Source organism: Rhinolophus ferrumequinum, chromosome 4 (assembly GCF_004115265.2).
Source record: "Rhinolophus ferrumequinum isolate MPI-CBG mRhiFer1 chromosome 4, mRhiFer1_v1.p, whole genome shotgun sequence".
Taxonomy (NCBI): domain Eukaryota; kingdom Metazoa; phylum Chordata; class Mammalia; order Chiroptera; family Rhinolophidae; genus Rhinolophus; species Rhinolophus ferrumequinum.
Window position 1 is genome coordinate 9,091,522 of NC_046287.1, and position 16,249 is coordinate 9,107,770.

General features: G+C 36.4%; 1 protein-coding gene across 1 annotated transcript in view; it reads left to right on the plus strand.

Moving 5' to 3' along the window:
* SUGT1 (SGT1 homolog, MIS12 kinetochore complex assembly cochaperone) overlaps positions 1-15,207 on the plus strand; it is a 36,740-nt gene extending 21,533 nt beyond the window's left edge. Inside the window, exons 11-13 of the mRNA XM_033103719.1 lie at positions 4,221-4,311; positions 8,154-8,335; positions 14,656-15,207. Of these exons, the coding sequence (XP_032959610.1) occupies positions 4,221-4,311; positions 8,154-8,335; positions 14,656-14,757 (375 nt within the window). The 3' untranslated portion in view covers positions 14,758-15,207. The remainder of the gene's footprint in view (positions 1-4,220; positions 4,312-8,153; positions 8,336-14,655) is intronic.
* Positions 15,208-16,249: the final 1,042 nt, after the last annotated feature.

Genomic DNA, 16,249 nt, shown 5'->3' on the forward strand with positions numbered 1-16,249 from the left:
CTGAGTGAGACGATGTGTGTGAAGCGCTTCGCTCACGGGTATGTAATAAGTACCCAATCAGTAGTGCTGCTATCGTTATTTTATCCTGATTGTGTAGACGTTTTGTTCAGGTTATAAAAGCAGTAAATGCCCACCATAGACAGTTTGGAAGGATATAAGGGAGCTGATGATGTACTCAGTCTTACTGAAACTTTAACGTCCTGCCTTTCAGACAACTAGCTATTTCCCAGTGTTTTGGTCTGTCACTACAGGTGGTACACGTCGGAAATTCTTGTTCATGGGGAATGTCTCTTCTGATTGATTTTTTTCAAGAATAGAGGCTGTGACCTTATGTACCAGCACAGTGCCTGGCTCAGTGCAGGCACTCAGTAAGTACTAGAACTGAGCTTTTAGAACTTTGGGGAAGATTTTTCACTTCCCCTTCGTTTGTTACCATCTCTTGCATTTTCAAAAATTATTATAAAATGATTTGAGTGTAAAAGTAAAGAAGCTACCGTGTTTCCCCGAAAATAAGACCTAGCCGACCATCAATTGTAATGCGACTTTTGGAGCAAAAATTAATATAAGACCCGGTCTTATTTTAATATATTAATTATTTTATCTTATTTTAATATAAGACCAGGTCTTATATAGTGTAATATAATATACCGGGTTATAATAATTTTTGCTCCAAAAGGCACATTAGACCTGAGGGTCCGGCCAGGTCTTATTTTCAGGGAAACTCAGTAGGTGCGCAGTCTGGCCTCAGGAAAATGGAGCTATCCTGTTATCCGACAAAAGGGTTCGATATAGCAATTAAATGTGCAAAGAGCTGAGTAAAAGAATGTTGGGAAAGTTGCATTCTAAGGATCAGGGGAACAATTATTTAGTGACGACAGCCTTGAAACAGATGGTTCTCAAAAGTTGACCAGAAAAAAATAATTTTACCAGTGAGCTCTCTAGTGTCCGGGAAGGATCCCTTCACCATCAGTCTGTAGCAGTAAGTGGGGCTTATTTAGCACTTCTTAGGAAGGTGGTGTCTGGACGCCATGACCCTTTGTGGGGGGGTGGGAGGGTGGCTTCTCTTTAAATCTGAAATTCTTTCATTGGAAAAATTTAAACTTTGCTGTGCAAAGAAGATTTTAGAGGTGGATGGTAGTCCACAAAATACCGAAAACGGCAATCCAGCACCGTCCCGCAGGCTCAGGCTAGGGATTCTTCCCAGGAAGCTGTGAGGACTTCTTCAGACTGTCATGGTGCATTGAGAGCCTGCCCTGTGCAGACGAGAGCAACATGCAAGAAAAAGACCAGAGTTTTCAGTTAACTCTGAAATTATGTTTGACTTAAATGAAAATAGAATGGCTTATTAAGGTCACCATAAGATGTCTGAAATTAAATGGTAATTCTAGAAGTATCTGCCGGAAGACTTAAAACTTCATTTTTTAAAGCATGACTAAGCATTAAAAGTGATGTAGGTGTAAAAAGGAATTCGCAGAAAATTAGTGCCCCTCACCTTTCACCTTTTAAAATAGCTGCTTTATATGGTTTATGATGTGCAGCTATTTTAATGAATGGAGTTAAGTATAATTTCAAGTTCAGGTCAGCATGTCTCTGTAGAAACAGGTTGTTGCTAAGAGCTTTGCCTTTGGCTTTATAAATGCCCCTTTGTTCATGCTGCATAATTACTCAGGTTGCAGTGGCTTTCAGTGGATATGAAGTGTTAGTGTGTGCTGCTCTTCAGGTGAACAAGAACTAGAGACAGTGCTTAGCGTGGGAACGGGACGTGCGAGCACAGGGTGGGTGCCCTGTGGCGGAGATTAACCAAGGACAGTGCTGACGTGCACACTGCTTGCCAGGTTTTCATTTCAGATGAGTTGATAAGTACAGGAGCAAGGTGCAATTTTTAATTTTAGGGTAACATCAGTAGCCTTTCTTCAGTAAATACTGCTGTGTTGTTGCCAGCTATTAGGTTTCTGTCCCTTTTAGGTAAATATTCCAGCAGTGACAACGTAAAATAACCAGAGTGCAATCACTTAATACCGTGTATGAGAAAATATTAGTGGTATTTTACTTTATAAAAATTAACCATAGTTCATTTTAGAGAATTCTAGAGATTCTTATAAAATATTTGTTTTTACTTATGCAGAATGTAAACATGTATATTACATTTAAAATACTATTTGCCCCTTTCCCAGTGCCTTTTGTTTCATGTTTTTCTCTCATTAGGTAATGATTTTTTGTTTCCTTTCTGTGTTCCTAAAAACAATGATTACTCAGAGACCACACACCTCTTGCATAACATCGCTTTACGTCTACTTACATATTGGGGCAGGTTTCTCTGTTAGTGTTTTATTAAGGCATTTTAAAATGCAGATTTTAAGGATTTGCTCACTAAATTCGGTGGTAGAAAGATTACCAGTAACTGCTAATTTAAATGATTCATCTGATCTGAAGGAATCAAAGAACCAAGGTATGAATAGGCTTCTTGTTAAATGTTTTGATTTTTTTCTATTTACAAAAGTAATCTTTTCTGAGAAAAAAGTCAGAATATAAAATTCTAACTTGATTCTTAAACTGCGTAATAATTATTACTGTTTACCATCACTATAAATGCTGGTTTTGCTGTGCTAAAAATGAGGGTGAGAACATTTGAATAAGGAAAGCAAAAGGTAGCGAGATGCAAGTGCTGTGTGAGTGTATGGTAGGGTAAAGGGTAGACTCTGGGGACCAGCCTTGATTAGAAAGTAAAAGATGCTTTTAGTACGGGACTAACATTTTAATTTTTAAAAGTAATTTTTTTCACTTACAGTTGACATTCAGTATTATTTTATATTAGTTTTAGGTGTATAGCCTATGGTAACACATTTATATAATTCATGCGGTGACCCCCGGATTAGTCTGATACCCACCTGGCACTGTACACAGTTGTTGCAACATTATTGACTATATTCCCTATGCTGTACTTTATTTATATCCCGGTGACTATTTTGTAACTACCAATTTGTGTTTCTTAATCCTTTCACTTTTTTCACCACCCACCCCCAACCCCCTGCTGTCTGGCAACCATCAGTTTGTTCTCTGTAGCTATCAGTCTTGTTTTGTTCTTTAGATTCTATGTATAAGTGAGATCATGTGGTATTTGTCTTTCTCTGTCTGACTTATTTCAGTCAGCATAAGACCCTCTAGGTCCACCCTAATAAGGGGGTCCACCCTAATAAGGGACCTTAGTTTACCATTCAGAAGCCATTCATAGTCTGCCTTACGCTTTTTTTTGCCATCTGTATTGTTCACGGCTCTAACAAATCCTGACCCTGAGGCACGTTAGTCTCCTCCCTGTACTCCCTGATTCACTGTGTCCTTTCCCCCGGCTTGGGGCTCCAGGCTGGGCTATTACTGCCTTTGCTTCTGGAGTACCCCATCCAGAGCAGATGCTCCTTCCCCTCACAGCTCTTCAAGGTTCCCTGAAACCTTTCCTGGTCACATCCAGGTGTGATCTCTCCTGAACTTTTAGAACATTTATTTGCCTCTTGAGTAACTTTCTTCGTGTCTCTCATACTACCACATGGTCAAGGACATGTCTTGAATATTTAAAAAAAATCCCCCACACCCCTGAAGACTATACCTTGCTCATAGTGGGTGTTTAATAATTATTGAATGAATGGTTGTGAAAATGCTGGAATTAGTTGTATTATTTTTATGCAGCGGAATGAATTTTCACTCTAAAACAGGTTATTTATTGCACATGCAAATGTAGTCATTCCTTTAAAGCAGGGTTTCTCTGTAGTGGGCACTGTTGCCACTCGGGGCTGCACAGTCGTGGGGGGGTTGCCCTGTATGGTATAGGATGTTTAGCAGCACCTCTGGTCTCTGCTCACTCGATGTCAGTAGCACTTCTTACCCCCACCCCAGTTATGACGACCAACAGTGTCTCCAGACATTCTCAGATGTCCCTTGGGGGTCAGTGTCACTTCTGCTTGAGAACACTGCTTTAGAAGGAAAAAGCACAAGGATTTCAAGACTTTGCGTAATTGTCCTTTATAATGTGTGTGTGTTGTTTTTGATGGGTAGCGTTTAAGTAGAAACAAATGTTTCAAAATTCTTCAAATTTACCCTTGTATTATTTAAGGAAACTATCTCAAGGACACTATTAATTCTTATAAAACTTTGGTGATTTAAGAAAATTACGTTTTTTTGTGTCTATTTTACATTGAATAATGGATTTTATTTGGTGTTTTCTCCAGATTGAAATTAAAATGAAAAAGCCAGAGGCTGTGAGATGGGAAAAGCTTGAGGGGGAAGGAGATGTGCCTAAACCAAAACAATTCATAGCAGGTTTGTTTTCTGGCCCTGGTGAGCTTTGTATTCAAATTGTGTTACGTAGTTGGAATTAAATAGTGATGAGCATTCTTTCTACTTTCATTATTTATGTTCCCAAGATAAGATACACTGAATATAATAATGTTGATCTGTAATGAATACAAAGTAGCCTTTCTTATGAAGGTTCTAACTTCCTAAACTCTAAGAGCCCAACGAATGGCAGCAAAAGCCCCAAGAGAGTTGGGATTTGTTGTTTACCCCGTGTCAGTTTATGACATCAGTCGGGGGTTTGTTTTTTTGTGTTGGCTTTTCTTACTGCTGCTTTTTGGGTTTTCAGTGAATTAGTGTACTATTTCCTTCACTCCCCTCTGCCTTCTTCTTTCTTTCTTTCTATTCTACTGATGTTGTTAACTCTAATTTTGTGGCTTCACCGAGTGAAGTACGTGGCCCGTTTCACTGTATTGCTAGTTTAGAGGTGGAGGCAAACAGGTAATGAGGCCTAAGGAAAGTCTAGAAGAGCACAAAACTGGGTTGATTGTTTAATGCCTTAAAGGACAGATTACTTTATGTTGAAGTCAGTTATAAGTTTATGTGATAGGTAGCTAGGTATTTTTCTAATGGAATAATTAATCTACAGGACACTCTTAGAACTGCAAGCTAAGACTATTTTACAGCAATGGCCTCATTAATGAATGGAGAGAAATTTCTTTTTGATTAGAGTCAAAGCTTTGATGATTGAAGTGTGGTAACGTTGTGTTACAGCTACTTTTCGATTTTCCACTGCTTTCTTCTATAACAGAAAACACATTTCCTTGTGGCACCTTTTAGAAAACACCGAGTTAGTCAACAGATTGTTCATTTTTATTATTTTATTTTTACTTTGAAATAATTTTAGATTCTCATAGAAGTTACAAAAATAGAGTTTCCATGTACCCTTCACCCAGCTTCCTTGCATGATAATATCATATCTAACCTACTGTGTTCCTCAAAAATAAGACCTAGCCAGACCCTCAGCTCTAATGCGTCTTTTGGAGCAAAAATTAATATATAAGACCCGGTCTTATATATTAATTTCTTATGTAATATAAGACCCGGTCTTATATTAATTTTTGCTCCAAAAGATGCATTAGAGCTGATTGGGGAAACACGGTATAGCATAATTAGCAAAACCACGAAGCTGACACTAACACATAATTTTTAAGAATGAAATGTTTTAAGTTGGTATTAAAGTTCTGCTTCCCACTTTATTTGAAAAACGTAATAAAGATGTTATGTGCATTACTTGGGGCCGACTCCCAGAAATTTTGTGGCTGAGGTTCATATATAGCTTAAAGCGTTTTTTAAAAGAAACACTTTAATTGTAGTATCTCATTTAATTCTAATAACAGCCCTATGTAGTAGGCAGCCCAGTACTGTGTCTCCTGTTGTGGCTCAAAAAGGTTAAGCAACTTGCTTAAGATCACCCAGCACTTTAATTGTCTGGGACTAAACCCAGTTCTTTATAGTCTGGGTCTGGTTCCGATCCTGCTTGGTGCTCCATTTTCTAACAATGGAGAGTCTCTGCGGACACAGATATCTTTGCAGTTATTTGACATTATAGTGAATGTCAAGAAAGTTAGGTTACCCATCTCTTAGTAATCTTATCTACAGGTGTTAACATTTTTCTGAGGTCAACTGTGAAGCTTTTTTAGTTTTACAAACTTTTTTATAAAAGATTTTACAAACTTTTTATAAACTTAGTGCTTTGCGTATTCAAGATGCTATTCCTCCCGTTCTGTTATATTTTTGTAAGGAATTAATATGCGTGTCAGATTCCTGTGTAGAGCAAGCTTCAGACTGCAGATAGGGTACGTTGCTTAAGCTCTCTGGGTGGTAGAGAACCGAACCTGTGTTCCCATCCTTCTGGGGCATCAGCATTAGGATTGGTTAGGCCCCTGTTTCTTAGGCTCTTAATTTTCGTGGCACGCATTTTTTGGTTTTTCACATCCCATGGAGTATTTGGCCCCTACTGATCGTGTGCAGAGATTACCCGTGGTGGAAGGGTAGATAGGATTTGGGAAACAACATGCTTGCCCTGAATAAAACTGTGGTCTGTTGTGATTTTGTTTTATTTCGAGGCGAGGATGGGCAGAGAGAAAGTTGGTTTACAGGTAAAGAGAAAAGATGGAAAACCAGGATGAACTCTTAGTAGTTTCTCAACTATTTTGAGGAAGGGGATAACAGAGAGGCAGTAGTGGAAGATGGACATTTAGATTAGCATTAATGTGTCCTAATGCTGTGTTTCCCCGAAAATAAGACCTAGCCGGACCATCAGCTCTAATGCGTCTTTTGGAGCAATAATTAATATAAGACCTGGTCTTGTTTTACTGTAAGACTGGGTATAATATATTGTAATATAATATAATATTATATAATATAATATAAAATATAATATAATACCGGGTCTTACATTAATTTTTGTTCCAAAAGACACATTAGAGCTGATGGTCTGGGTAGGTCTTATTTTCAGGGAAACTATCAAACAGTATATTGATAGGGAAACTTCGAATCATGTCTTTTTAAAGCTCTGGAGCTGCGTTGTCCAGTATGGAAGCCACTAGCCACGTGTACCTTTTGAGCACCTGAAATGTGACTCCTCTGGAGTGGAATGTGCTCTCCCGTGTTTCCCCAAAAATAAGACCTAACCGGAACATAAACCCTAGCATGATTTTTAATAAGACATCCCCTGAAAATAAGCCCTACCGTGTTTCCCCGAAAATAAGACCAGGTCTTATATTAAGTTTTGCTGCAAAAGACACAGTAGGGCTTATTTTCAAGGGATATCTCATTAAAAATCATTCTGGGGCTTATTTTCTGGTTAGGTCTTTGTTTTCAGGGAAACACGGTAAGTGTAAAGTACATTCCAGATCTTAAAGATTTAGTATAAAAAAAGAATATAAAATATCTTAATATTTGTATATTGATTTTATGTTGAAATGATACTATTTTGGATATACTAGGTTAAATAAAGCATGTTATTAAAAATGCATTTCACCTGCTTCTTTTTAGTAACGTGACTACTAGAAATTTTAAAATTATATATGTGGCCCACATTTGTGGCTTGTTATGTTTCCCTTGGACAATGACTTAACTGCTCATACAGGTATTGGGTAGCTTAGTTTCTCTTTAACTATTTGTGTGCCAAAATATGCCTCCATTTATTCCAGTGTGCCCTACAAATACTGTTATTCACTAGGAGTGCATTATGTGGCGTTGAACTCGAGGTCATCCCATGGAGTATTTGTCAACATTCAGGTTTCCTTATTATCTCGTTGAACTAATCTAATATTTTTAATGTGGGGAGAGGATGGAATCTTAACTCACTGTCAAATGGCATGGATAATTGTTTATATTTTCAGTTTATTTCTACTCTGAACGATAATATAAGTATCTCAGAAAAAAGTTACATTTTTAGCATTTATTAAAATCTTTATTAGAGAAATTTAATGAAGCATCTTTTTTAAAAAATACTATTTTTTAGAATTGTTTGTGCTATCTTCTCAACTTTTCTCTAAATATAAAAGTCCCTATATACGTCTCACCAAGTTTCCCCTATTATTAACCTGAAGAATCATTTTTTAATGTAATTTTGCATAATGTACCAAAAGTTTACACTTTATTGAGTTGCATATGCTGATTCAGTTTTTAGAAGTATAAATTTAATTACTGATGCATACATCAGAAAGACACTTATTGCAAACATGGAATTCAATCGCCTATTATTAGTTGAGGTGTCTTATACATGATGGTCACAGAGTTTACATGTTCTTGGCATAATCTGCGTGTTTATTAATCACGTCTGTCCTTTTACTCCATAGATGTAAAGAACCTATATCCATCATCATCTCATTATACAAGAAATTGGGATAAATTGGTTGGAGAGATCAAAGAAGAAGAAAAGAATGAGAAGTTGGAGGGAGATGCAGCTTTAAACAAGTTGTTTCAGCAGATCTATTCAGATGGTTCTGATGAAGTGAAACGTGCCATGAACAAATCATTTGTAAGAACATAAACTTAAAAATAATATTTTGTCGTAGTAAATTTCAGAAATTTTTAAAGAATGATAAGTATATAATTTGAGACTAAATTGCATAGTTGGGAGATCTTTTTGAATATGCTTTGTCTGAACATTTCTTCTTGCTCTAAACTTAATTACTGAGGAAGCCGGAAACTTGTGGATGAAGGAAGAAACAAGTGGTTTATTCCAAATAAATTTTTTTTTTATCATTAAGTTAGATCTTGAAAGGCTTAAGAGATACCAAGGTTACTGTGGGTGATAATGGAGTTATTCTAGTTGAATTTATCACAGTAGCTGAATGAGCTTCCATTGTGTACCATATAGAATCATGTATAGTCTCAATGTCAGAGATGAAATATACAGAAGGGAAACTTACAGAACAGTGTTTGGCAAGTGAAGGTGCACATTAATTATTTCTTGGTTTGATAATTTCTCTGTTGACTAAGAAAATTCAGGCTTTTTGCCAGTGCAGCATAAATATCACCTAAATTAGGCCTCAAGTTCTGAGATCTTAATGAAAAGTCATCACTGTCGGTTATTTTGCTTGACGATGTAATCATTTGACTTTTACCAATAGCTCTGGAAATGTCATTCTCTTTTAAGGCATTTATATTTATAGCAGGAAGTTAAAATTAATAATTAAAATAAATGTTTAGTTAATAACAAATGTGTTTGAGGTTTAGCTATTCTGCATTAAGTCACCATGTGGTAACTAGTCATGATTGTGTTTTAAGTCACTGTTGACTTAAAAATAATTGTTTTCATTAAACTTTTTATTCTGAGATAGTTGTAAGTTCACATGCATTGTGTCCTTACAGAGTTTTCCCAGTGGGAACATTTTGCAAAACTATAGGACAGCATTATAATCAGGATATAGACAGTTAAGATACAGAACAATTCGATTGCCTCAGAATTCCCTGGTTGTCGTTTCATAGTCGAACGCACTTCCCACCCACCCCTACTGCTCCTTAACCCCTGGCAACCACTAATCTGGCAAGTGTTTATCAGATATGTAGTTTGCAGCTACTTTCTCCCAGTCTGTAGCTTGTCCTTTCATTTTCTTAATGGTCTTTTGCAGAGCCAAAGATATTTAATTTTGATGAAGTTTAACTTACCAATTTTTTCTTTTATGGATCATAATTTTAGTGTTAAGCCTAAGAACTCTTCCCTAGTCCTAGATCTTAGAAGATTTTCTCCTACAGTTTTTCTTTTAAAAAAAGTTTCGTAGTTTTACTTACTACAGTTAAATGTATGATCCATTTTGAGTTAATTCTTATATAAAATGTGAGATGTGGGTTGATGGTTTTTTTCCTTTTCTTTTTTTTTAGCCTATGTATGTTCAGTTGCTCCAAGTACCATTTGTTTAAAAGCCTGCCTTTTCGTCCATGGAATTGCTTTCTACCTTTCTCAAAACTTAGTTGAGCAGATTTGTGTGAGTCTGTTTCTGGGTTCCCTGTTCCATTGATCTGCATGTCTGTCCCTTTGTTAATATAAATTTTAGAATATTTTGTCTATGTACAAACAAATCCTGTTAGGAAGTACATTGAACTGCGTATCAGTTTGCAGGGACTGACATCTGTACTGTGTTGAATTTTCCAACCCATTTATTCGGATCTTCTTTGATTCTTTTGATCATTGTTGCACAGTTTTCAGGCTGTAAATCCTGTCCATGTTAAGTGATTATAATTGATGTTGTATATTTAATTTTGGCGTCCAGGTGTTTATTGCTAGTGCCTAGAAATACAGTTAGTTGTTTTCTTAATGTTTATCTTCTTGACTTTGACGACTGCCAGGAAATTTTTTGGTAAATTCTTTGTGATCTACGAAGAATAGATTCCTTCTGTTTTATGCATCATATCACCTTCAAATAGGGACAGTTTTATTTTTTCTTTTCTGATATTGTGCCTGTATTTCCTGTTCTTGCTGTATTGCAGTGGCTTGGATTCCAGCACTTGGTTGAATAAGAGTGGTAAGGGGATATCCCCATCTTAAGGGAAAACCATTCAGTCTTTCACCATTAAGTATAAAGGTAGTTGTAAGGTTTTTGTGACGCTCTACCGAATTAAAGTTCTGCTCTATTCCAATTTTTCTGAGATTTTTTAAAATTATGAATAGCTGTTGACTTTTTGAATGCTTTCTCTGCATTGATCAGTATAATTACATGAGTTTTCTTCTTTAGCTTGTTACAGTGGTGATTTTATATGATTAATATGATTGATTTCTACTGTTGAACCAACCTTGCATCCCTGGATAAATCCCACTTGGTCATAGAGCATAATTCTTTTTATATATTGCTCAATTCTATTTTCAAATACTTTGTTGAGGATTTTTGTGTCTGTATTCATAAGGGATATTGGTCTAGAGTGTTCTTTTTTTGTACTGTCTTTGTCTGGTTTTGCTATCAAGGTAATACTAACTTCATAAAAATGAATTGGGAAGTGCTCTATCCTCTTCTATTTTTTGGAAGAGATTGTGTAGAATTGGTGTTAATTTTTCTTTAAACATACTTTAAACCAGTGAAACCATCTGGGCCTGTTCATTTCTTTTTGGAGAGATTTTAAATTATTAATTTAATTATCCTAATAGCTTATAGGACTATTTATAGATTATCTGTTTCATAATTGAGTGACATGTGGTAGTTTATGTTTTTCAGGAATTGTTCCATTTTGTGTAAGGTGTTAGTGTTGATAGTATTCCCTCCCTTGTTACCCTTTTGAAGTCCACAGGGTCTGGAATGATTTTCCATTTCATTCCTATAATAGTAATCTGTCTTCTCTCTTTTTTCTTTCCTTTGTCAATCTTGCTAAAGGTTTGTAAATTTTATTGTTGTTTTCAATCCTTTGTCGATCTTTAGAAATTTTTTTCCCTCTAAATTTCATGCATTTCTGTTCTTTATTATTTTCTTCTTTCTGCTTGCTTTGGAATTATTTTGCTATTTTTTTTCTAGGTTCTTCACATGTGAGCTTAGATTATTGATGTGACCCTTTTTCTCTTTTCAGTTGTGTGGGTTTATGCTATAAATTTCCCTCTCAGCAGGGTTTTTGCAGTCTCCCACAAATTTTGGTGTTATATTTACATTTTTATTCAGTTCAGTATGTATTTTGCTTTCAGTCGAGAAAGCAAAAAAAAAAGCTTATGCATTTAGGATGGTGTGACTTTTTTATTGTTATATAATGTTATTCTCTGGTAATTTTCTTTGATATTAACATAGCCAGTTCTTCTGTCTTTTGATTACTATTTGCATAATGTATCTTGTTGTATCATTTTACTTTGAACCTGCCTATATCATATTTAAATTGAGTTTCTTTAATAGCATATATTTGGGTCATGTTTTTTTAATCTCTTCTGCCAATCTGTCTTTTAATTGATGCTTTAGACCATTTACATTTAATGCAATTATTGACATGTTAGGGCTTAATAAGTCCACCATTTTATGTTTTTTGTTTGTTTGTTCTATGTTTTGTTTGTTTTTGTTTTTACTGCCTTTCTGTGGGTACATGAACAGTTTTTAGGATTTCATCTTGATTTATCTATAGTATTTAATATATTCTTTGTATAGCATTTTTAATGGATTCTCTAGATATTATACTATGTTACACAAAGCTTATCATAATTTATTGGTGTCTTTTTTTTTCCCAGTATGAGTAAAGTGTAGAAATCTTCCATTTACATCCCACCATCCTCCCTCATTTATAATTTTCTTAAATATTTTCTCTACATATATTTAGAACCATATTATACAGTGTTATAATGTTCCCTAAAACATCAAACATAATTTAGAAAACTTAAAAGCAAATTCTTATTGTATGTACCCATATTGTTACCTTCTTTCTTCCTTTCTGATGTGCCAAGGTTCCATCTTTTGTTTCTTTCTTTTTTTTTCCCCCCAGAGAACTTTCTTTAGGTATTCTTTTAGGGTAGATATGCCTGTAACAAATTCTTCATCTTGGCAAGGATTTCTTTAGTTTTTATACTGAATGGGGTTTGCTCAGTTTCTTGAATCTATAAGTTTATGTCTTTCGCTAAATTTGGGGTATTTTCAGCCATTATTTCATTGACTGCTTTTCAGATCTGCCTTCTTTCTCCTCTCCTTCCTGGAACGTCATGACACACATGTTAGATATTTTGTTAAGCATCTCCTTGCTACTGATGGGAGAGGATAGGAGTTCCGGCTCCTAACGTGTTTCTGCTGACACCGCAGAGCAGAGGAGGTGGGTTCATGATAGCCTAGCATGGGTGGAAGTCTAGGCTCCCCACTCAGCCTTTGCCAGCCTGGATGGGGATGGGGCCACATTGTTTTCTTTGGAGTTTAGCTGGATTAGAGTGATTGTTTTCAAAAGTACTATCTTTCTAGGCTGTGTTTCTGTTTTTCTTCATCCTTTGGCTACAGATGTCAGGCTTTGGTTGGGGCCTTTTTTTTTCTTTTCTTTGTTCACATCCTTTGGCATTTTCAGCTTCTTCAGTTCTAACTCCAGTGTATATGAGGCAGAAATGAAATCCAAGGAACTCACCACATGTTGTTCCTTGGGTCCCAAGGTCTCTGATCTCTTTTCTTCACCTTTTAGAGTCTTCTTGTGGTTGTTATCCATATACGCTCGTATATATATTGCTATCCATATATGTGTTGTGTATGTCATATGTTTATATATATTTACACACACACACCACACACAGTGTCTAAGGTTTTCATTGTACTTATGGGAAGAGAATAGGAAAAAGTCCATTTACTTCATGTCTGCAGGAGAAGTCAGTGTCAGCATTGACTTTTACGAGTGTGCTGGATAGAACAGTGGAGTGTGAAGTTTCAAAGCAAGATTGCAGAATTTGTACTCATTTTCATACAGAAACTTTGCTGATTGTCATTGAACCATGTCCACCCATAAAACAAGCCATCTGTTTAGCAGCATTGACCTGGAACATACGAAGGGCTTGCCTCTGTCCTTGTGGGAATACAAAGGAAACAAAACAGACACTGTCATTGGTGATCTTCCAGTCTATTTGGGACAAAAAGATCATCATGTACAAAATAATCAGAGGGAAATGTTACATTGTACTGCAGTCCACAAGGAGGGGATAAATGTCGTTAGCAAATATGATCAGATTATCAACTAAATATGATCCCTTCAGTCCTCTTTTGTTTTTTACCCCCAGTCCTCTTAAAAGTAGTTTATTAAATAGACTTGTCCCATTTTATTCAGTATTTTACTTGAAGCTACTATGTGCCCGACCACTGTGCTTAAATCTAGGATATATAGAGGGTGCCAAAAAAATGTACGCACAGGACTTGCATGTATTCATCTTTTGTTATCGATATACATTGAGTATTACAATTTTAATACAGTTTTCTTTTCTTAAAATGTGTATACATTTTTTTGGTACTCCCTGTAAGTATTAGTAAACTATGCTCCTTGTGTTTTAGAATCTCTCAGCTTTAGTTGGAGCTAGGGGAGTGAAGCAGGTATAAGAAGGCAGACCCTTAAAATTATAACGGTGCAGTGTGATACACATTATAGTAGTGGTAATTATATCATACAGAAAACAAGTTCTACAAGGATAGAGTCCTGAAAAGGGTCAGAGAAGGCAACAGAGAGATGGTGGTATGTTGTGTTTGGAGGATAACTGAAGACATAAAAAGCACTGGAGTGGAGAAGAGTGTCCCATGCAAAGGAAGCCATGTAAGGAGCTTGGCATAGAGTGTGGACAGGGTTGTAGTGAAGTTTCAGTGTAATAGTGGGTGGATAGCTTTATACATTTGCCAGTAACACAGCTGATGATTTAAAAATGTTTGGATTTTAGTAATTCATACTAGTCTTTGCTGTGATCCAAGTCAGTGGGTTTTGCATTAAGGTAACAAATGTCCCGAAGCTCTTTTCAATGTATTTGTGAATATGCGAAGGTTGTTGGTAGGTGGTAAGGGCAGTTGATGGTAAATAGATAACCAGTTTTTTACTGAGACATTGACTTTGTGTACCTGTGTGTGTGCACCTTGATTGAAAAAAAACTCCAGCATGTACTTGCATATATTTGGTACAGAGAGAGCATTAGGAAGGGGCTCTTCAAGTTCTGTCCAGGTAGTTCAGGTTTACTTTCCTGGTCTTCACTGTTCTTGGTAAAAAAGATGATGTCATCGTTTTCTTTGGGAGCCAGTTTTAGTTTCACCTGAAAGTAGTTTTGCCACATACGCCTCTGCTGATTAGCAGAGGGAGATGCAGTGCTTTATAGGACAGTGATGTGAATGAACATGGTGAAAAATATTGTTTTGATTATATCAAGAATTAACCTATTTCTGTTTCTTATTGCAGATGGAGTCTGGTGGTACAGTTTTGAGCACCAACTGGTCTGATGTAGGTAAAAGGAAAGTTGAAATCAATCCTCCTGATGACATGGAATGGAAAAAGTACTAAATAAATCAGTTTGCTACCATTGCATTGCGTATAATCAGCCAGTGCCCATTGTGTGTTAATATTGCATTCTTGAATTTTGAACACGGGGTATCTTTTTGAAAGATTATACCTCTTTACCTCTTTGTGCTTTAGAAGGTATTTTCCTTCAAAGTGTTTTAAGAGTCTGATGAAGATCCTGTTGTATCACTCTATCCTTAAGGATTTCAGACATGTTGAAGTGAACTGAACTATCACTTACTACTAGATAGATTAGTTCTACCCATTCGTGGGAGTGCAGATGTTGTTATGGGATAGCTCGGGTTATTGCCTTATTTTCAATGCAGTATTCTGTTAATAATTTATCAGACTTGGCAACTTTGAGTGAGCATAGATTTCTTTAACTTCAGTGTAATATTGTTTGCTTTTAAAAACTGCTTTTGAATGGAGTTGTAAATACAATTTTTCTATGAACAGGTTTGGATTATTTACGCTTTTCTTAAGTTTTTAATGAGAATGTTGAGAAGTTACTTCTCACAGGGATTTCCCATTCGGTTCTTTTTGTGGGAAGTATTTGTAATTGCACTGAGATTTTGGTCCTTACTTTCCAAATTCCTGTATAAAAACAAAGACACCTGAGTTTAACATGCTGCAAATTTAACTGTACTGAAGGCTAACCTGTGAAGATGAGAAGAGTTTTTAATGAAAGCCCAGCTCCACTTCTTGCTGCTTTTGCCACAGCAGGATTCATGAAATTACAGCACTGGTGGTTTGGTTTGGTTTTTGTAGGGGTTTTTGGTTTTTTCTCATTATTAGAAAATCTCTCGTCTCACATCCCCACGATTACTTTGCTTTCAGTGGTTTGGGGCAGCTGCTGAGAGAGTCAATGAATCCGTATGTATTTCGTATCTATTTAGTAACTGTTTGTAGTGAGGAACTGCTCTGCCTTCACAGCTGAGGGGAGGGGAATGGGAGGCAAACCAGCCAGCATTTCAGCCTCAAAGCATGGGAATTAGCGCCTTGCTTCTGGTCCTTTCACATGAAGTGTAGGGTCGATCTTAAGGAAAATGGTGGTAGGGTGATACTAGCCCCTGCCGCTACTGGTTGTTACAGCTTGTTTAAGCATGTCGGGGTTGTCACGTGTCCTGCTTACCTAGAGCTACAGGCTACAGTTTTTGTTCTTGAACACTGAAGGAAAAGGCAAAATTAAGTTTTTGCTTGTATGAATTTCTAAAATTTTCTCCTTAGGGAAAAAAAATTAGTGAATTCTGCATTCTCTATGTTAAATTTTCTCGGTCCTAACAGGTAGGGAGGCTATTGTTACCAGGGTGATAAGTCGGGTACACAGCCCTACCCCAGAGACAAGAATCCTAGCTCCAGCAAGTCTCTGCCACTAACAAGCTTTACAATCGGCAACAGGTTTAGCCGTTTAGTCTTAGTTCCTTTATCTGTAAATAATATATAGGCTCTTAGAGTTAGCGGTACGTCAGTTTCCGAACGTAATCAGTTCTGGAAG